Source organism: Choloepus didactylus, chromosome 3, assembly GCF_015220235.1.
Source record: "Choloepus didactylus isolate mChoDid1 chromosome 3, mChoDid1.pri, whole genome shotgun sequence".
In the NCBI taxonomy this organism is placed as follows: domain Eukaryota; kingdom Metazoa; phylum Chordata; class Mammalia; order Pilosa; family Megalonychidae; genus Choloepus; species Choloepus didactylus.
The window spans coordinates 157,614,503-157,636,817 of record NC_051309.1 but is presented as its reverse complement, the minus strand read 5'-3'; the positions used below and the strand labels follow the sequence as shown (position 1 = coordinate 157,636,817).

The following is a 22,315-nucleotide window of genomic DNA, read 5'->3' as shown; positions in this document are numbered from 1 at the left end:
AATTGTAAGGCTATAAATATGTCAAAGGGATCTGACAACATCTTATTAAATTACAAGAATGAGCTCAAGTTGTTTTTGATGCTGGCACAGTCCCAAGAAGAGTTTTATAGTCAGGAACTACCTGGGCTTCTCCCTGTCTTTCCCTGTCCCCTCTTTTCCCCCTTTAAATTCTGTTTGTTTTAACCACAGAAAATATAGAAATCAAATATAAATCAACTTATGAAAATGCAGAAGATATATTTCATTCAAATTGTTTTTCTTTGTTTTATCCTCTCATTTCTTTGAATAATGGTAGGATTTAGATCTCCAGAGAGGCCTCTTTAGAACCCAAATGGAAGAAACTGTATTTTTTCTGATGAGATACTAAGTGTGGCTGCTATTTTAAATTGCACTTCCATTGGAAATAGCACATTTAGTCTCAAAAATTCTTTAGAAAAAGTTCATGTAAAAGAGCAAGTTCATAGAATATCTGTCATATCAGCTGTCAGACTCCTGGGCAAACTGGCAGCTGATAGTTGTAAGAGTAAAAATGTAAGCTATGAAAATTCTTAGAGACAGTTGTGGGGATAATGGCTTTTTCCATTGATAGCTGCCCTAAAAATTTAAAGGTGAGGTATCAGATTGGAAGTAGGATCCCTCTGACCTCATTTCACTTGATGCATATTGGGAGCTAAGGTAACATCTGTCAGTCCCTCAGTGTCTTAATGTGTTCTAAAGGAGATCTCATCACGGCCCCTTCTTAGTCCCACCACATTAACTCTCTTCTTATCTGTGCCCAGGTCACTCTTATTAACAAATGAATCAATCAGGATCTAAAAAGGAACACAGAAACCACTTCATGGGTTTACAACAGAGGGACTTTAACAGGGAATTCGTTAAACTGGTGATGGCAGAGCTGAGAAGCCAAAGAAGGGACAGTGAGGGAGGCCAGAGAGATTAGCTACAGCATGAAGCCACTTTCATCCCTGGACTGTAAATGTGTATTTTTATTTTTCTTAGGTCAAGTATACGTAGGAGCTGTTCTAGGTCTGTCATGGATTAAAAAAGTGAAAGACTGCCCTCAGGAGACTTATAATCTAGTTGGAGAGATCACACACACACAGGAAACAAATAGGATGATCAAATTCTAAGAGCTGTAAAGGCGGACCTCGGAGAACTCTGCTGCTTCCCGAGCCACTGTAGGAATGAGCTAAAGGTATTTTTCACGGAGTCATGTTGCCCAACTTAAAACTTCTAGGGAGCAACCTGAGCTCAAGGACTTTTTGTGAGTAAGCACCTTATAACATATTTTATTCTCTCAAAAATAATCATCTTTCATAGTGCAATGGGTTTTCCCGTCACTGTTTCCAAGAGATGCGTTTCTTCAGGAAGAAAGGGGATCTAGGTGAAAGCGTTTTGCTCTTCTGAAGAATTTTGGTAAATTTTAAGTTCATGTTCAAAAAAGCAGATCAGACCTTATGCAACTACTCTTGATAGTGTTAACTGGAAACAATGGCAAAGGTCAGCAAAGCTTTGGGGTACATGCAATTATCTTTTCTCATGTCTCTCCCCAGCTACATGCTTCTTCCCTTCTATTGGGGAACCCAGTACTCTCAACAGCTCTTTTACATTCTTTATTTACTAATTTATACTTATTTGAAAGGATTAGATGTCAGTCATTTACAACGTGGAATAAAGTTAAATCAATGTAATATCTTCGCAGCTGCTTACTATATCAACACAATGAAACTGATCCTTAACAATTGCATATATTTTGGGGAGTAAAAATTTTAAATTAGAACATGAAAAATGACCAAAAGTCCAGACTATCTTGAAGAAGTAGTGTGGATATAAAATATTTTTAAATTAGGGTTTATAGAATCAGTCTGAATATGGACCATGTAAAGATGTTTTCAATTTTGTATTTACAAAAAATGTTATAAAATTCTAAAATAAAAAAAGAATTTTAAAATAGCACATGTAGTACACCGGGTCATAAGATAAAGTTTAATACATTTGATCATGTTAAAGGACACAAAACACAGCCAATCTAACCAAATTTCAGGCATGCATTTACATAAATATATTAAATTAAGAAAAGAAATTATACACTTAAACATCCTTTTCACCTAAAAATCATTAAATCCACAGATCAACAATAAAAACCAATTCTCAGCATTTACCACTTTGAGATACATTGATCTATTTAAAGATAACAAATACACTTGTTAGAATTTATATGCATTATACATATATTATATTTTACAAAGATAGTGTGTATACATATGTAGTGTTTGTACAGATAGATAAATATATATACATGGGTGTGTGCACACGTACAGATACACACAGATATACTTTAGACCATCTGTACTATTACTGCCGGATTCTATTGTGGAGCTGAATTGGAGCTGGTTGGATGTGATTATTGTCTTTTGCTTCAAACATGTTCATCATGCCCACTGGTCCCACAATCTCGTTGTAAACTTCCTTGCCTTTTCTATAGCATAAAATCATACAAGGACTTCAGTAAATATTTGTTGAATGAATGAAGAGACGGATAGCTGAATAATAGAAGATGGATGAAAGAGAAGATATTATATTATACTTGCCATCAAATTATTCTTGATCAAATAAATCAGATTAGTTCAAACTCTGAGGGATTATTTGAGCCAATGACTTTGCCTGTTTGTTTTCAGAAGAACATTTTTAGAAATCCCAATTATCCTGCTTCTTCACACTTGTACCTAATTTTACTATGTGCTTCCTCAGCCTTCTGCCTCTTATTAACAGAAATCCAAGCATGGATTGGTTGAGTAAGGTTATGGACAAACTGCTCTACTGTCAACCATTTAAAGGAAAAAAGAACAACTAGGAAAACGAAAAGGTGGACAAGATTAGTCAGAGATAAAGCCAGAAAAGAAAAGTGATTTTTTTTTCAGATTTCTTTTATGCTTATTAATTCTACTGATTTGATAATTTTTAAAATTTTAGATTAGAATTTTAGATTGTCTACTTCAGCATATCCTAGGGAAATAAGTGTCAAAAATTCCAGGGTATTATTTATCTTGTTATCACATGACTTTTGGTACAATGTATGTCTAAACACGCCTATGAATATTATGAGTTATGGGAAACATCTGACATCTCATAGGTGCTCAGTTTGGTTTCTCAAAGGGGTCTACTGTACACTAAATCTTAATTTATTCTAGGAAAATCATGTCTTAGATTTTTAAAATATGAGGTAAAGAAACATCCTTCACCATACATTTTTGGCATTGCCCCCCACCAAACCTAATCACACCTTCTTCATGTGGATAGAAACTACTGACTATATTTTGGTGCAAAGTCAAAGTGTGGTCTGGCTAAGAAAAAAGCACTAACAAGTTTTAGGCCTAAGGCTTTATGTTGATGCAAGGGATCCGTTATTTATGTTTTCTGTTTTCAACTGACACATATGACCTACAAATGGGGAAGCAAGGTATATGATGTGCATATCTTGGGTCCATATTTAATGAAGAATTTAAGAAAGTGCTAACCTGATAACTGAATAAATCTGTTTATAGCAGCTAAGAAAACCATCATTATGACTGGGAAGAAAACAAGACTATAACAGTTCTTCACAATCCCATGAATATATCTTTCTCTCCTAAATAATTATGGTAAGGCAATAGCCAAAACTTATTTAGAGATGTTTAAAAGAAAGAAGTGTTGAAGTTGGCTAGGATTAGCTTTTGGCAGGCTCCATGGTTGAGCCGTTAGTATTTTTAAAATCAAAATCCTTCTCTTCTTGGATTTCCTACCTTCCTTGACATCATATTAATTATTGGAGGTGTGGCTAATTCACATTGGTGTGATGAAGAGAAAGAAGGTAAAGTAGCAAATTTATATATTTCTTTTCAGATATTCTACAGAGGAATTTTTCTGCCGTTATTGTCATCCTTCACAGGAATACGCCCACCGACAGCCTGGGGGTAATAATGAAAATGTGAACATTTTCTGGGTTTGGGACTTACGTCTGAGTTCTCTGCAAGTTCACATCTCATCTCAGGGGTGAGGGAAAGAAGATTCTGAAGTCTCCATTGAGGGAATACTTTTTTTTTCCCTCACAGATTTAGAATAATCTTCAAAACAGACTCCATAGAAATGGCTGTTTCTTGGGTAGGAAATAGCTACTAACTTTCCCTACTGTTAGGCCAAGTTCTTGAATAGGGATTTCTCCGGATCTTTCCTGTAGACACAGTGTGCACTTGTGGCAGAACACCAGCTGAATCAGACACTGGGACTGGCAGTCATTTATGCTTCTGGTTGCTTCTTTCAATGACAGTAGTAGATCAGTCTGGTATGCTGGTATTTGTCTCTTATCCTTCATGATATAGACTCTGAGCAAATGTGGCACCAGCAGAGGGTATTTTTCAGGAAAATAAAGAAAAGATTATAACCAGCAAAATCGGTGACAACCTACCCAAGGATGCCTTCATTATGGGGATGCTGAGGGCATGTCTATTTAGTCAAAACCAACATAAATGGAGGAGAGGGAAGGGGTTTAAAGGAAAAAGGATATATGGAAAGGGAGAGAGAAAGAGAGAGGGAGAGTGGGAGGGGGTAAACACAGAGACAGGAAATAGGTATCATAGATAATATTCTACAGAGAGCTTAGAAACTTTACTTACTTTGTTGATAAGTCAACTACAACTGTCTATGGTACACCTTATTTTCCTTTCAGAAATGTGGGCTTAGTTTCTCTTTAAGTTTCCAAGCTAAGAGCATTAACAGAGCGTTAGACTGATAAAAGTTTAAGTTAAATGTATACTTTGAAAAACCTGAGCAATTGCATTTCTCCTTACGTTTTACACCTTGTAGGTTTGCTGAATAGCTTATGATTCAGTGATTTAAAAAAAAATTATCAAAAACAAATGGGTCACAAGGTGTTAATACATTATTATGTAATTATTTTCAAAGAAAGAAATGGGGACAAAGTGACTACTCTGAAATATAAAAATGAAAATGAGAATGGTTTTCTATTTAGGATGTGTATATTCTGTATATCAACGTTTCTTTGTTCTTTTGTTTTACGAGATAGCTCATTAATCTGAGAATACTGAGTATTCACTGTGATAAAAGATGTTTCATAATGGCCACATAGAAACAAGATCCCAAGAAGACAAGGCATGGATGGAGGCATGTTTTGCTGTCACTTGAATTTCTTAAATCTTCCCTTCTTGTCGTTTTAATCATCTGACAATTCTGTTTTCTTCTCATTACTTTAAATAACTGGCAAGAAAACGAAGTTTGATTAACTCAGGACAAGAGTTTGGCAGAAGCAGTGGTAGAGAGGTTAGTTCCAATTTTTGATTACTACCATAACTTCATTTGATGTCCAACTGATACTCAAAGCTTAAGCTCTAGAATGAACAAGGGGCTAATAGTATACATCTTTCTATTACTTAATTTTCATCTTAATCTCACACATCAGCATTCACACCAAGGACATTTCTTTTCCGTTTTAGGTTGTGTGCTTTGTAAACAGAAAATGTTGCCTTCCCTATGATGAAACAATTACTTTTCCCTAACTCATACTTTTTTTTACCCATGCCTACCTGCCCCTCATCATAAATTACTTAATTTAGATAATTCTCAGTCAGGTATTTGAAAAGTCCACTTGAAAGAAAAGGTCAAATATATACTTGAATTGACCACTGAGTTCAAAATATGTTGCCATGCATTAGCCATTGCTATCTACTTTTCTTATAAGAACATAAAGAAATGACTCCAGTGACTTTACTTTCTTTGCTTGGGTTTAATATCCATGGATGTTGCTATCTTCTTTTTAGAAGAATTTAGTCTTTTATTCTAAAAACTCACAATAGAAAAGGCAATGACACCTGGGGTTCATATGTTTTTCTAAGTCATCTGAAACCCTTTCTCTTAGGAAAGGTCTGTATAAAAAAATCAGGGTCTAGCCAATTTAATATAAATATTTTTAAATAGTAGGACTTATGACAACAAAACCTCTTTTTTTATGGGGAAGAGATGGAAAGATTAAAGATGCAAGAAGAAACACTGGGTTTTTTCAAATTTTGCTGTATATATAGCAGTATCCTTATTGTTTTCAGTGAAACTATGAACAGGAGAACGTGTAATAAAACTGCACTATTTGACAGATTGAGACAGCTGGCTCCCTCACAAGAAGTTCACATTTTGTTAATGTCACCCACGTTGAATAAGGGACGATTAGATGGTAAAGTCCATTTACAAAAATGGTTGTCAGGACATTTTTTTTTTTTTAATTGTAAAACTTTCTGTGATGGAATTCAGTAAAAGGGCTATGAAGAGAAAGCAATGGAGACAAAAGACTGCTATTAACCTACAGATGCAGGCTACTGCAGGGTGCATTGCAAGATTTGTCACACTGCTGGGCCAATGAAGTGTTAGTGTGACTAGAAGGGACCACCCCTTTTCTGGGGTAAGAGGGCAATTTGGTCTCCATGCTCATTTAATCCTGAGACTTCTTTGAATAGACTGTCAATTGAATCTAAATTGTGCAAAATTATGCATGCACTTTTTAATGCAGGCTATTGTTCACTAAGCACTGAACCAAGATTTCTCAATCCATTTCCATTTGGCATGAGGTCACTTGAAACTTAAGCAATCATATATGGAAGACAAGGGCAGTGTATTTAACCAATCTTTCTAAATTGGTTTCTAAATTCTTAGCATGCTTTAATTGCAAATCTCTCACTTTAAAACAATAAATACTATCTATAAGATTTGTTTGTTTTTTTTTTTAATTGGGACTCATATTCCTAAAGGTAAGAAGCAGGTTTGGAAAAGTCAGCTTACATTGTTATCATCTATGCTACTCTATGACTTAGATTCTGGAGGAACAGATGTTTACAGAAGAATAAGAACAACTCTAGTGAGTCTGCACTTATCAATGAGTGGATGGGCTATTTCAGTAGTGCAAAGAAGCCATATCGTTTGTTATAATCCAAATATGGAGAACTGGCCTCGAAAACCATTAAGAAAAGCTCTACAGTTTCAGACTTTCTGCAGTTTTAAGTTAGAACATGACATTTCTTTAAAAACCTGAACAGAACATTTACAGAAAATTTATTGATACATTAACCAAAGAGGATTTTCATTGTGTTCTGAAGGAACATATACATTGTCATATTTGGCAAGAATTCTTATATTAAGAAGTTTGTACAAGCGATAGCTGACATAGCCAAGATTTGTTCACAACGAATGAACTCTTCTCCAGTGAGGCTCATTTCAGTGCGAAATTTGCAACATTCTAATCACATATACTCTGACAGTCTTGCTATGGTAAAAAGCACTTTACAAATGTTTAATGCTGGAATTTTATAAGAATTGGTTGTTTTCTTGCTTTTTCATCCATCGTTAATGATTACAAGTTGGCACAAGGATACATTGCTAGATTAGATCCAGAGCACATTAAAGACTGCTTTCTCACTCCCCTTCTTTCCAATTAAGTTGGTGAAAAATGTAACTTTAGTATTTTACAGGACAGGGTAAAGGTGTTTCATCTAGGTGATGTCTATATTATAAAAATAAAATAAAAAATATAAATATGTAACACAAACCCAGTGCCTATTGTTAAATAAAATATACAATAAAATAAAAGCAGACCTTTTAGGAAGAGTGATTTTAAAATATGCTGTTCGATTTAATTATAAAACACTTAAAACCATCTTGAGATTCGCTGGAGGAACCAGATTTCTCTGCCAATAAAAAGGTAAGTGCATAACATTCTGTAATTGGATACATTGATAAAAATGAAGATCACAATTTCACACCAAATTGCTCATTTAGAAATTCACCAGGGAGTTCTGAAACATTATCTATATTACAGTCCTTTAATATAAAAATATTGCCTTTTTTAAAAAAATTAAATCCATCAGATTGCACAGCAATGTTTCAAAATCCCATTAAAGTTGACTTTAGTGATTACAGACAGAAAATTCCTGGGAAGTCAAATAATCACTTCTGGTGACATAAAAATTCCAATATCAATTTACAGTGGAATATCTGTGTAAATTACTCAGCACAAGGTAATATATATATATTTAAAATCCATCTGGTATGCAACCACGCTTACAGGGGTTGTGAGTGTGTGTACGTGCATATGTGAACAATGTGCCAACATACACACACAGGATCTGCACATTTCTGGAAATTATTTTTAAATTAATAAAAGAAAATGAAATCACAGGAGTGTGTAGCAGGATAACAGTCTTTCTTTTTAATGATAGGATAAAAAAATAAATGCCCACTGGAAAGGAATATTCAAACAGTCCCAGAAACTATACAATATAACTTGTTAGATCCAGCAAATAAGATGTCATGTCAATGATCTGATCAAGAATACCTGCCCTGGTCACTCTGCGGATGTTTCTGTCCACTTGTTCACACTGAGGACCGAGATATCCTTTTTTACAGAGGCACTTGTTCGGTCTAACACAGACACCTCCATGACGACATGCTGGCTCACATTTGGCTGGGAGAAAAACAAGAGCATAAAGTCACTTTCATTCTATAGGTCAGAAACTGCACATAGTATGAGGCCAACAAATACTTGATGAGTAAGAGAAGGGAGAGAAAGGATGAGGAAGACAGTCACAGAGTGATCCAAAAGGTAATATATACAAGGTGTGGAGAAGGCTTCCAGACCCACAATTATTTGGGGTCAGAACTCAGCAGAGAATGGAAGACTTCAGTTCTTTCAAATGTCTGCTCCACTGGGACACTTCCAATAGAGGGCTTCCAAGCAGTTCCATGTTCCCATTCCACCAGGGTAGGATCTCATCATGGGAAGGACCCGCCCTGAGAGGGAGGCCCACTGGCTGGAACATCTCCAGCCAACAGAAAGGAGCAGTCAGTTTTAGATTTGGTTAGATGGAATATCCATCCTGTGGGTGCCCTTGAATTCCCCCCCTGCCCTGGCTCCCAGGGGGCTTAGGATTGTGTGCTTCCTTCACTGATTACACTTTGAAGCCCATTCCTGGGGTCGGGGCCATCAGCAAGCAAAGGATGATCTGAGCAATCCTTTTCAGGGTTATTCTACTCATCACTGAATCTCTTCATAAATGAATTTTTACCAGCACAATGTTAGTGAGGAATGTAAAGATTTACTGCTAAAGGGAGATGGAGGTAGAAAATTTGGTATATAAATTAATCGTCTTTTATTGATAGGATAAATCTGGGAAGTGCAGTCACTGTTTACAGAATCAAATTCCTTAAATACATTTCCTTTATACTTTCAGGGATAGGGTCATTTTCACTTTTCAAATGTCTTAATCAAAATTCAGGGGATCTGGGACTGAAAAAGAATAAGAAGAAAAGACATAGGCTATTTTTCTTTCTTTTTTAAATCTGGGGAAGAAAAGTAAACTGTGGATATATAAATAAAGTTCTTGCATGAGTCAAAACTATCATCAACAGATTACTTTTAAAAATTATTTTTAATTGTGGTAAAATATACATAACATAGAAATGGTCCTGGTTTGTCTTATATACTCAAACTATTTAAATTTGATTTAATGGAAAGATAAAAGTACTTTAATGAAATAAAACTTCATGTTAACTCCAAGAAAACATGTCTACTTTTGTTTATATCACATATTATTATTAATATGTATTAAGGTATGTATAATGCCACCTATATTCAAAATAATTTCAAACACACTGTCTCTAGAAGGTACTCATAAATATTTGTTAACTGATGAGTTGACTTAAGAGGTTGGGCAAAATGCAAAGTAAGGAATAAAACAGAACACTAATAGAAGAAACAGAAAGAGTTATTGTGAGGCATCAAAGATCAAAGAAAGCAGAGGAAAGATATATAATCAGGAATTAAAATACTATTAGATTTGAATGCTAAATTTGAATCTCAATTATTTGGAATTGAAGGAAAAGGGAGACAGAGAATGAGTCAATACAATATAAGCCTATGCTATAAATAATGCAGTTACATAATTTCTGTTGAGTTTTCATTGTTAATAGCTATTTCCTTGGTGGGTAACCGCATCATGTAATGTTATTAGTAATGAAGCAATGTAATCTTAAAAGGTACACTGTATATTTGACTCTTCTAATTGTGGCTAGTTATGCTTATAATTTTTTGAAAAAATATATATCTTTAGACCCAAAAAGGTATAATTATGGGTTAAAAATAATATTAAATATTAATTTTAGACTTCAACTTTCATTGGAAGAGGTATTTTAACATGAAATAGCAGAGATCAAAAGCCTTTCTAAATAATATGTATATGATGGTTTTTGAAAATGGATTCTCAGCATGTACTAGGTATCTAAATTTATCTAACTTTTCTTCATACCAAGTATAGTTTAAACATTATTCCAAGTAATGGAGGAAATCTTAAATTTGAGGATAGAACAACCCTGGAATAAATCTCTTTTGCCCTCTCTGAGTAGCCGCACACCAAGTTGATAGTTCACAACGGAATAGCAAAAAATTTTTTAAAAATCTTATAATGTGTCTTTAGATAGTTGCATTTTCCTTTTTGATTTAATAACATTTACTGAAAAACCCAGTTTTCAGTGTGTGATAGCAAGAAAGAAAGTAGTTAAGTCAGAGAGTGCATTTATGGGGTGTCTGCAAAATGCTTGCACTTAGGGGCTTTGCAAACCCTGTGTCATTGGCTATTCTGAGCTCTCTGACATCAGGACGGAGCGCACCAGAGATGATCAATTGCACTGTTTGCGTATTTTTAATTTTTGAAAGGACACAATAATTTAAAGGCCTTTTATGTTTATGACTAACTTACATAAGTCAATAATTTACATTAAGAAAGTGGGTAAAATTTCATTGACAAGTCCAGAAAGACTAGGCATTATTATTATATGTGGCTAAACAATTTTCAGCACTGGATAATTCTAAAAGAAATAACTGCTGTTGGATGCTTGAGTCCATGAGGATTATCCCCTGCCCAGACTTTGCTGGTCACAAGAGCAATACTGACCGATTCTGCAGAAGTCCCCCTCCCAGCCTGGACTGCAGCAGCACATTCCCGTGGGGGTGCAGTAGCCGTTTCGACAGAGTCGGGAGCACTCCGACGTCAAGGTCTGGGCAGGCTGTGCCGCGGCTCTGCATTCCTCAGGCATCAAAGGTCTGCAGAAAAAGACCACGGTTAAACACGTATTTGAGTTGAAAATCAATAATGGAAAGAAATCTAGTTATTTCATAGCTTACAAATCACGTGTCTCACATCCCAAAGAGAATTTTTTTAAGTGGCTCAGAAAGATTTACAAATTTCTAAGAGTTGAAAATACACACCAGTTGGGAAATAAACTATCCAGTTTTGAACCAAAGGGAACATATTAAACATTCTAAGAAACTTTATCGTCAACGAAATTCATTGATTAAAAATATGTTTAATTATATATTTTACATTTGGAAGCTAAGAATTTCTAGCAATTGCGATTAAAAAAAAAAAGATGTATAGATATTTTAAAAACTTTTTTCCAGATCTACAGAAAGTTTTAGGCCTAGTCTCTGACAAAGGTTTCACTTATTGGCATATTTAGCAGTATCACAGGGTGTTCACCAAATTGAAGGTATTTATCAAAATGAGCACTGTAACCTAAAAAACTTTGGAAAAAGTTTTTGTTTCAATTTTACAGTTCTTTAGAGACAATTATTTCAGTCTGGTTTTTCCTACAGGGTCATCATCATATTATGTGTGCATACTCTTTTGATTCAAAGTTTTAAATCTTCATGTAAAGAAAGATCCATATATGTATATGTATACATATATATTTTTAATTTGATTTTGTCCTGCTATGAAGGAAAAAAAAAACGCTAATAGTAACAAACAAAATCTTGCTTGCAATGTAAAAAATCACTGTAAAAACACTTTTTTAAAATTGATCTACAAATGCCATTAATCATAGAAGAACCAAAGATACCTTTTGAAAATTTTTATGGTTCTGTTTTTGAACCAAGATGCTGTCATTCAGGTTAGCTCAGGCTGGAATCATCAGTCACAACTATTCATTACCAAATCTTTGGGAAAACCTGCAGTGGCACTTTTCCTAACGGTCACTGTTACTTGTGCCACAGTGTGGTGAAAAGACTATTTTCAGCTAAGGAATGTAAACAAGATGTTTTCATCACCAGTCAAATTGCCACCATCAGGACGGCCAAAGCAGTTGTGCAGATGCCTTAAGTACCCTAACAAAGAGGGTGATAATTATAGGTCAAAACCACCACAGAGGTAAATTATATAGCTGTCTGAGATAAGTGAAGTAATTAAGCCCTGTAGACTCAGTTTTCTTGAGCTAGGTTACCTTGCTATGTCCCTATGGCAATGTGAACAGTGATGATAATTTGGGACCTGACCTCAGGCTGTTGCTACAGTGACTCAACACCATATTTAAATGTATAGCGACTTCTCCAGCTCTTCTCAAAAGAAGTCCCACTCTACGTTGAAACTACTGTGTTTTGCAAGTAGCATGACAATTCAGAAAACTCCCTTAAATCTATTCAATCTCTAACATAAATCTGGAAATGGTCAATTTATGTGAAAGATCTTTAAATCATTCTATAGACTAAGCATATTTTCATTCAGAAAGCATTAACAAATATTTTCCAAGGGAGTCTTTTTTCTGGGAGAGAGGTGGGGTGGGGTAAGGGAGAGGGCATGTTAAATGGGTATGCCAACAAAACCAAGGACATTATCTTGACCTTGTTGCTGCTGTACAGTACCCGAAGTCTGCTCTGTTTCTTCCGCACATAAAGTTTTTTTTTTGTTTGTAAGATGATGGTGGCATTTTTGACCACCTGAAGGGCAGTTTTTCAGTAGCCCTGGAGTTATTCTTAGTCACCATTTATGATCATTTACTAAGTGTCATTCAATAAGAAAAGTATTGTGTTAATTTTACTAGTGACTGGTAATGTAGAATCTGTATGCATTTTTGTTTATACTATATGTATTTTTTACTCACTCATTCACCCTCTTTCTGTCTCATTTAAGGAAAGAGACCCAGAAGTAGAGTGTGTCAAAAATGTATTGCATGTTTTATGTCATGCAAAATTTGCAGGCACATAGCTCATAACACTACTCAACAAGGTGGTTTTGCTCAATGAGATGAAACTAAAGAGAAGATACCATTTAGATCAAGAATGTAGGTGAATTCAGTTAAACAGCAACAACAGTAAAAAGATGTTGACTGAGGCAGAGTGTGTACTGGAAAAAGGAATGAGGATATGATGAATAGGAATCCAATACTGAAGTGCATTTCTTCAGGTTGGGGTATCTGATCCTTGTTTTCCTATTGATCCTCTTCTTAGATGCTTTGACTATTTTTCACCAAACATTCAAATTTATGGAAACTCATATTATGGAGGGAATTATTTTTTAATGCAATTTTACTGGGGTATATTCATACATCACACAATCCATCCAAAGTATACAATCAATGGCTCACAATATCATCATATAGTTAGTTGTGCATTCATCTCCACAATCAATTTTAGAACATGTTCATTACTTATGGAGAGAATTCTAAATTGCTTTTTGCCAAAGATTGAATGCCTATTTATCTGTTGATGTAACTATCTCATACTTGGACTTGTTTTAGCTTACGTAAGACTGTGTGACTGTCATATATAATTATTCTGATTCTCTTAAGTTGTTATTTAAACACCTGGGAAAGTTATATTTTTTCCTTTTATGAAATTGATAACTAACAGTCCTCACTTAGCATGTTAAGTAAGTCCTCTTCCTCTCTTTTAAACAATTATTCTATTGTAGATCACTTAACATGAAAATTTACACAAAAGGAGGCCTATCTCTTATGAGGCTTCACTTCTTTTAAGGAGATTATTCTATCTCCCTTTTCCTTTCTTCCCTGAAATGAAAGTTTTCCAAGGGCATAAGTTATATATTCAATCCTCTTCAAGTCCACACATTTACTTGGGCAAGTACTGTGTTCTTCTTTGAGATAAGACACAAACAAAGCAGGGTCCGTGGTGACCATGGTGGGGAAGATAGACTTGCAAACACAAAAGTAATGCAGTGTGATACGGGTGTGTACGAAACATCACAGAAATACAGACGAGGAAGCAATTAGTTTAGGTTCAAGGGATGTTATAGAGAGAAAATGACAGTTAGGTCACCAAATTATTTTATCTCATCAAACTACTTATATTGCTAGCAGCTAGGAAAATACTGTATAGGCATTCAATTCAACAAATGCTTATTAAATTTTATTGACTGAATATTGTATTAATTTTCTCAAATACATTTTCTGGAATATAAACTCCATGAAGACAAATATTTCCCTCTGTTCTTTTGTATCTCCCAGGACATAATAAGGGTGCCTAGAATATGGAAGATTATTAATAAAAATCTGCTGAATAAATGAAATTAATAAGAATATGGAATTTGTAAAAGGGGTTTCTTTTCTGTTATTGGGTAAAGACATTAGAAATAGATGGACTATTAGGGGATGATATCATTAAAATCAAATTGTTATTCTTTTACATTATAAGCATAAAACTAAAAACACTGTATTTCTATTGCCCACATGAACTCAAATCTTACAAGTGTTTTCTAAGGCATGGTCGAATTCATTTTAAATGAAACATTTTTATACCAACTATAACCACAGCAAATAAACAAAGGCTCAGAAGTCAATCAAAGCATGACATTAAGAAATACGATTACTTTCTCTTCCAGATAGGTATTAAGTCAACATATAAATTCATTTTTTCTATTAATGTATTTGGTAAAGCCTGACAAAGATTTTTGGTGATATCAATAACCCCCCTCCACACTTTCTTTTCTTTTCTGTTCACATTTCTCATTTCTATTTAAAAGAATAAGGCCCCTTTTATGTGGAATGAGAAGAAAAGAAAGGGAATGAAACAAGTAAATCCAGATTTTGTTATTATCGCCACCTTGAAATGTGATGTATTTTCTCATTTTTCATGCTTATTTTTATTGGACTGGAAAATTTGGCCTTTTATTGTGTGGTCCAATAGGAACCATTCAAATAGTCTTGCTTTTCTTTAAACAATTACTTTTTTAGCTTTTGAGCCCTTAGCTCGACTGAATGGAATCAGAGGTAGCTTTCAAAATACAAAACTTATCCCAGAGGGTGTTTAGGCCTATAATAAAGAATATATTGAGCCCATTTGGTGACGACTATGTCCACAGCCCTCAAACTTAATTTAAGTCGGAAAAACATATTTCCTAATCCATTCACACATAATGAATAATGAAAAACTAAAGGGCTAGTGTAGAAAGCTGCTCAACATTCTTTAATACATAAAGCATTGTTTTCAGAAATTTAAGACATTTTCTTAGAAATCTACTTTGGCCGACTTTGTGTACTGGTATAAAAGTTTGAATACTTTCTTGAAATAACAGAAGAAGAAGCTGAGAAGCAGAAGTAATTTATAACACACATAATATGTGATGACTTTTTGTGAATAGCTAGGGCCAATGGTGGAGGTCCATGGGTGGTGGCATGATGGGTGGTTTCAATTTACTGTCATTTAATTTAACAAATGAGTGAGTACATCAATAAACGAGAAGTACTGGGATAAACTCTGTCAAAGCAGGCTAAGTGTTACAGAAATCTCCCTACCTGGACTTTTCCAAAAAGTAAAGGGGCCCATTTTGAAATTTTTGTTAGGGGTCCAGATTTTAAATTTATATTATTGGAAAACAAGATAAATAGATGATGAGTAATACTTATTTATAAAATCCTGACTCATTGGAGGTTTTAGAAGATGTCATAATTCTACAGCTGTCTTAGATGGTAATCTGTAGAAAGGGGTAAGGTGATATAAGAACTGTCTTGCCTCTTATTTATGTTCATATTGGGACATGTGAAAAAGTGTTCCCTTGCAACTGCAATCTTTAACAAACTATTTGTCCTCCATGTTTCTTCTCATTCTTATGAGTTATGAAAAACTGATAAGTCTATATTCTCATTACTCACAGCGTGGTGCATGGGCACACTCGGAGCTAGTTAGGAATGTAGAATCTCAGGCCCCATTCCAGGCATACAGAATCAGAATCTATTAAACGTGATTCGCAAGCACATTCAAGTTGAAGAAGCGCCATTCTAAAACAGGGCTGTTTCCCAACCAGTAGCAATTAATACAACAACTAATCAGTTAGTTCGGGTGCTTCCAAGTGCAAAAGGCTATGAACGCCCATGACTGCATGGGGCATCTGCACAGGGAGGCCGTCTTCATACGCCACAACACAGCCCGTGATTTAATGAATTCCTCACCCTGTAAGCAGTTTGATATACTCTGGTAATCCCTAACCATTCATTATTTCTAACACCAGTACTCAGTACTCCTACCTAAGAAAGGATAAGGAGGGGAAAAATTTCTCAGGCTGTATTAGATTTTACTGTTTCCCACCTGTATAGTTTAAGGCATAGGAATAAACACTAGTGTAGTCTGTCATCTTTTTAATATTCATGCTAGTGCCCTTTTGCGAGGTCAGTACATCAATTGATTTTTTCCCTCGTAATTTTGTTAGTCTGCATGTTCACTGAATTTATCCTGAACTTGTCAACATTTTATTCAGTGTCAGTTTACCCATGAGGAGCAAGTCGAATTCTGCATTCCAACCAACTTACAGCATGTTTTGTGACTACACACGGCCATTTTGTAGCAGTGGCTGGTAAAATGATAATACCTTCACCACATTCAATCTGGCAGAAAGGAATCTTATACATTCCTAACACACTCATATTCCAGGTAGGAGAACAGGGAAAATGGAATCTATTCTGGTGTAACCAGGCAATACTGATCTCATTGGAACTTGATGGCATTGACTACAAGAGAAATTTCCAGACAGTATTTTTCAAGGAGCATCAAGAAATTTAATGTTGTTAAGAACCACTGTTTTCATTTCACTTTTAAGGAATTACTTACTTTATATTATATCATACGTAGGCTGCAGAAATATTTTTTATATGTCTTGAGTAATCTTGATACTGGAGTAAAGAGAAATAGAGCTTAAATTCAAGAATAACTCTGAACTGAATACATTATGTACCATATTAATTTTTTTAGTTATACTATATATTTGTAAAGTTCTAATTCAGGACAGGGTAAAGTCTGTGTTCTATCTTATTCCTTAAGAGTGCCCTGAACTACTGTATTTCTCTGTTCTGAAACATGCTGAAAAAATGGACCTGGGCTATGGCTGCTTCTCTGTGACCAGTGGTGTCTTCGCTTTGAAGTCTTCTGGGATTCAACAGTCTTGAGCATGTGCCCAATAAGAAATGGAGTTGATTGATTTTAGAATCTAGAAAGCTTGGGATTGAGTTGGAACTCAACTCAAAGGAAGAAGAGGTAAGGGGCAGCTTGGTGAAGAGGGCCATGGGTTTGGCTGTGCAGTGCTAATAGGCCCCGTGCTAATGAGATTATCAGAAATTTCACAAATACCCACTTAATTTTGTTCTATAGTTAAAAGATGTAACCTTAGTAAGTAATAAATAAATAATAAAAATCTTAAAACTTAAAGAAAATAATATAAAAGATCAGAAAATGTATGGAGAGATTAAATGGCTCTCATACTGATAGTTACACATAGTTTGGGGCTCTTTCCTAGCCCAGTGTTCTCTCCGCTCAAATAGTCCTCTTATTCTATGGAGAAGGAAGCCAGGTACCCATAACTGAGTCTCTTTTAATCTACTCTCTAACCACCACCACCATATACCTAAATTTAAACAATGTGCGTGGATCTTATATGGGTGGATCTTCTTTATTCAACATCTGTTAATGAATATTAACTCAGGAAATGAAAAGTTATGTATTCTCTAAAGGGAAAACCTAGGAGAAATGATTAATGAAACTAGAGGATAACTTCATCAGCATTTAGACAAAAAGAAAAAGCCCAGTTTTATTAAATTGCCTCAAGTGTTTGTTGTATTGTGTTTGCAATTTCCTAGGTTCAGAAATTGGTCAACTATAATTATCAGTGGTGAATACAGAAAAACAGAATTTCTACTTTAATTCAATGTACATGTTCCTGAAAAATCTTGCTTGCATTCCACAAAATCGTATACTGCAAATAACAGGGCTAATGGGAAAAATAAGGTTGGGGCAGATTCCTCAAGATCTATGTAACTCTGTAACTAAACTACTAACAAAAATAAAACTCAGTACCTTGTGAAATAGTTTGAGCAAACCCAGCAAGCAGCTCAAGGCAGTGCAGCTTGAAGCTACTCAGGGGAGATGAGGAACATAAAAACAAAATGGAGATGGTGGAGAGTGCTCAACTCAGGAGGAAGTGCAACCTGTATACAGCATGCGAGGCTAGAGGGATGCCTCCTGGGTGAGGGAAACCCAGTGCACGCACTAATTTTTAATTATCTTAACACTGAGCTGAGAAGGCTCTTTCTGCTAGTGCAAGAGGTGGACTGAGGGCTTGTTCCTTTCTTTATAATTCTCTTTATGCTATTCTGGCTATGCTTGCTTAAGAGAAGCAACACTACTTATGTGTTATGCAGATATTCTCTTTTATACATTAGCCAATTGGTGTTAAAGAAAATCATGCTGTAGCAGAACAGACTGGACTTGGATGTCAAATCATAGTGAGTTTTACCCACCTCAGTACCCATAGCCTTGTGGACCATTAATTTGGCAATTTATAATATACAATGTTTGGGCAAAAATTTTTTTGTCCCAAAGTGTCATTTATCTCAGGTAGCATTATATTATCTAACTTTTCAAAAATGTGGGTACTGCCTTGAATTAAAATAAAAATAACCTTCTTAAAGGATAATCTTGGATTAAATATAATCTTGGATTATATTTCTACTCATTCCAATTTGGTAAAAAATAAAAACTGAAAAATTATTCTACGCTCAAAAAAGTCAATACCATTACTTCCTAATATAAAGAAGAGAATAAATTCTGTTCAAAATTTTATGTTCAAGATCTATTTTTTAACTTAAAAATTTAATTCATAAATCATAACTGATAAAAATGTTGTATTTGGCATTAATAAGAAATGCCAGTAACTGGGAATATAGGTAAGAATATAACTTAATTCAACCAGTGACTTTTTTCCTGAATACATACATTTTTATTGAGACAAAATTAATTCAGGATAGTAACATGCAATATTAACACATATAGCAAATAAATAAAAGCTTGATTATAACATAATTCAAAAGAAAGTCTAGAGTATTTCTCATCCAGAAATCATCTAAGAGAAATCCTTATCTTCTTTTTCCTATTTATAAAGCCCTAGATCTACCAGTGTTTTAATTTTACATTATATGAGCCTGGAAATTTTAAATACTACTAAATCTTTTAAAGGGGGAGGAAAAATTTGAAGCAAGTGTCTGTTTAAAAGAGCAAAAAAAGGTCATTTTAAATTTTCTTGGAGAATGTTGTTATGGTGACAAATTCCCAAATTTTGATGATATACTCTTGATTCATTTGACAATGTCAACAATAAGAAGTCATTTAAGCAACAAGTTTTTTAACTCAACTGAAATGAATTAGTAAAAAAAATTGATACTAAAATGGAGTTTAAAAAATAAACTATACCTTCTTTTAGAAAATATCTTCTCACAAAATTTGCATGACTTTTTCCGACATATCTAATGCAAAATTAAATCTGCCTTTGTCTCAGGTACTGCAATATCTAATGATACACTGCCTTCAAAAATATATAAGATATTCAGAGGGTCTAAAAATACCAGAAATTCACCCTTGTCCCAGGGGGCAAAACCCTGGGAATTAAAAAAAAAAAGCTTTTAAGCTTTTAACAACCAAGTCTCATTTTGTAGAACATATGCATTACTAAATTCATACTCTCCATTTTGTATCTTTTTTAATGAATAATGTTTGTAAGTGGAAATTCAATCAAGTTTTCATAGCAATTTATGCAATTACTGTAGGTGGTGATATTCCATTATTCAAAATTGATAGTTTAAGAGAGATTTCAATTAGTATAAAGCAGAAAATTCCTTTATATGCTGTCACCATACATCATTTATTAAAAGTCTTATGGAAACATTTTAAAATAATATGATCTTACTGATATTTTTTAGATAAATCATTCTATATTGTTTTTTATTTTAAAAGAACGGTAGGCTCTATATAAAGTTGCATGGATTATCAGAGTGCATTTAAATGTGCATGTACATAAATACACATATTGAAATCTAGCTAAAGAATGAATAAATTTCCAGTTGTCCTTGGGCCACTACCATATATTATGTATGATGATAATCCATTCATTAGAAGTTCTGACTTTGTTGTTGTCTCATTCTTCGGTAATATACCTTTAAAATTTCAGAGGCTATATGGTGGCTTAGAAAGGATTTAGTAAAAAAAAGTAGTGTTCACCATAACATTAAATATAGCATATTAAGAAAAAAATCTATTATAAGCTGGAAGATAAATGTATAGCCACTTGTGGCTGCTGGATATGTAGAAAAATAACAATGGCAAAAAATGTAGAAAATGCTCCCTGTCTTCGGACTTAAAATCTACCACGCTGAATGGATTTTTATAGGGCATATAGTTGTTCATGACCTCCAGTGTTAAGAAATTCTGTCATGTTTGAAAACTAGTCCCTAGTGGAGCCTGTATCCCTGTTAATAGCTGAAAGGTCAATGGAGCTGCTAAACAGTTTGTATTACTGTCAGGGTGGCCCTGAAAACACCACCTGCTGCAAGAGGGCTTGGCAGCTGGGTCAACAGGCACTGTGGGAATTTATCAACTCAGGGGGGCCACTTGCATAAAACTTTGACTGATGAATTGGGGCTAGACTGGCTTATTGGGCTAAAGCTGCTCTATTATGTATGACTTTCTTTAGGATGGCAGAGCTGCCTGCCAGCTCCCTGACACACATGCAAAGGATAAACAGAATTGATCTTCCCTTATGAAGTGCTTTTTTTTTTTTTTAAAGGAAAGCACTCTTTAGCATTCAGTGTCATAAGGAGTAGGATGAAGATATTGAGAGGAAAAACAAACAAACAATAGTAAGTAGGTCCACAGTGGGGGAGGAGCAGAGGGGGCATGAGGGGCAGTTTTTGATACTGGTCACAGAGCAGTTTGGGGATACAACGGTTCTGTAAAATGAAACTCTCAAGCCTGGAATTTGCAGTGTTAATTTATAGACCTCTTAAGGTTGGCTTGTGACTTGTGTCAGGGGTTGGGTAACGGACAAGTAATATGTTAAAATATAGTTAAGAGTGGGCTCACTGTAATTAAATCAACATGATTAAAAACAAGTTTGTTTTTCAAATTCTCAGCGAGATAACCCTGGAAATGTTGCAAAATCTAAAAAAAATGGTCATTTGGTTTAAGTTCATCAGAAACAAAAATTAAAGAAGCTTTGTCAATAGTGTGAAAAAAATGTGTGTTCTATAAAAATAAAACTTGGAAGTGACATAACCATCAGAATTCTTTAATTTCCATTCCCCAGAAGCATTTTCTTAATTCTGAAAAGATTTAATAAAGAGCAAGCAACTGAGGCATGACATGGACATTTGAAAACTAGGTATTAGCTCTTTAAAGCTCGATGGACACCTCTATTCCAACTTTGGAAGCAAGAGAACCTTAGAAGTTGAGAGATCCCCTGAAAATAGTTCTTGAATGTAGAGAATGAACACCAACAATACTAAAAAATTTAATAAATGTTAAATCTATTATTTCATGTATCTTCATAGCCCTGCATAGAAAGAAGAGTGGGGGAGAATGATCATCCGTCACTTAGAAATGGGCAAAGGAGGCCCAGTGTGGTGAAACAGCCTGCACAGGGTCACAAGAGGCCACAGCAATTGACTCCCCACCTACCAGGACAGACTCACTCCCAATTCCTGACTAATCTCAGATGGCAAGACTAAGTGAAATTAGAATTTCTGCCCAGTGCTCCTGCTGCATAGATCTAAACCTGTTTTCTGGAACTTCTGTCTGAAGGAGCTCCCCAGGCCCGGGTGTGCAGAACCCATGACTAATGTCTTTGGGAACCCTGTGCCATGGCTGGCCAGGCGGGCACTGGGCGTTGACTTGATCCCAGCTCCACTCTATCATGAGATGCGACTGCATGTTCAGAGTTCTAACACAGAGGCAAAATTCATCCCTTTTCTACTTCCTCGGGGAATTTTTTTCCCCTTAAGTAATTCCTGGGTTCTACTAAAGCCTTAGGGAAACACGGTTGTATTCTTATACATTTTTTTGAATTAAAATTTTTTTTCACTATAAAGAATGGCATTTCATTTGATTTTCATAACAGGTTATTTTTCCATCATTTTCTGAGACTACTGGCCATCCAAATGATTTGAAAACAATTCC

At 34.9% G+C, this 22,315-nt stretch overlaps 1 protein-coding gene across 8 annotated transcripts in view; it reads right to left on the bottom strand.

Annotated features, from left to right (window-relative positions):
- Positions 1 to 1,971: 1,971 nt before the first annotated feature.
- LOC119529895 (hedgehog interacting protein) overlaps positions 1,972 to 22,315 on the bottom strand; it is a 90,953-nt gene continuing 70,609 nt past the window's right edge. Inside the window, exons 12-14 of one of the 8 annotated variants that reach the window (XR_005215969.1) lie at positions 10,986 to 11,134; positions 3,996 to 8,500; positions 1,972 to 2,543 (exon numbers count right to left, since the gene is read on the bottom strand). Coding sequence is in view for 6 of the 8 variants with exons in the window: in XM_037830733.1 (XP_037686661.1) it covers positions 8,307 to 8,500; positions 10,986 to 11,134 (343 nt within the window). In the remaining 2 variants the exon portion in view is untranslated. Of the gene's footprint in view, positions 8,501 to 10,985; positions 11,135 to 16,927; positions 16,990 to 22,315 lie in introns of those variants that run through there. The other 7 variants (XR_005215968.1, XM_037830736.1, XM_037830735.1 and 4 more) reach the window with 7 other exon arrangements.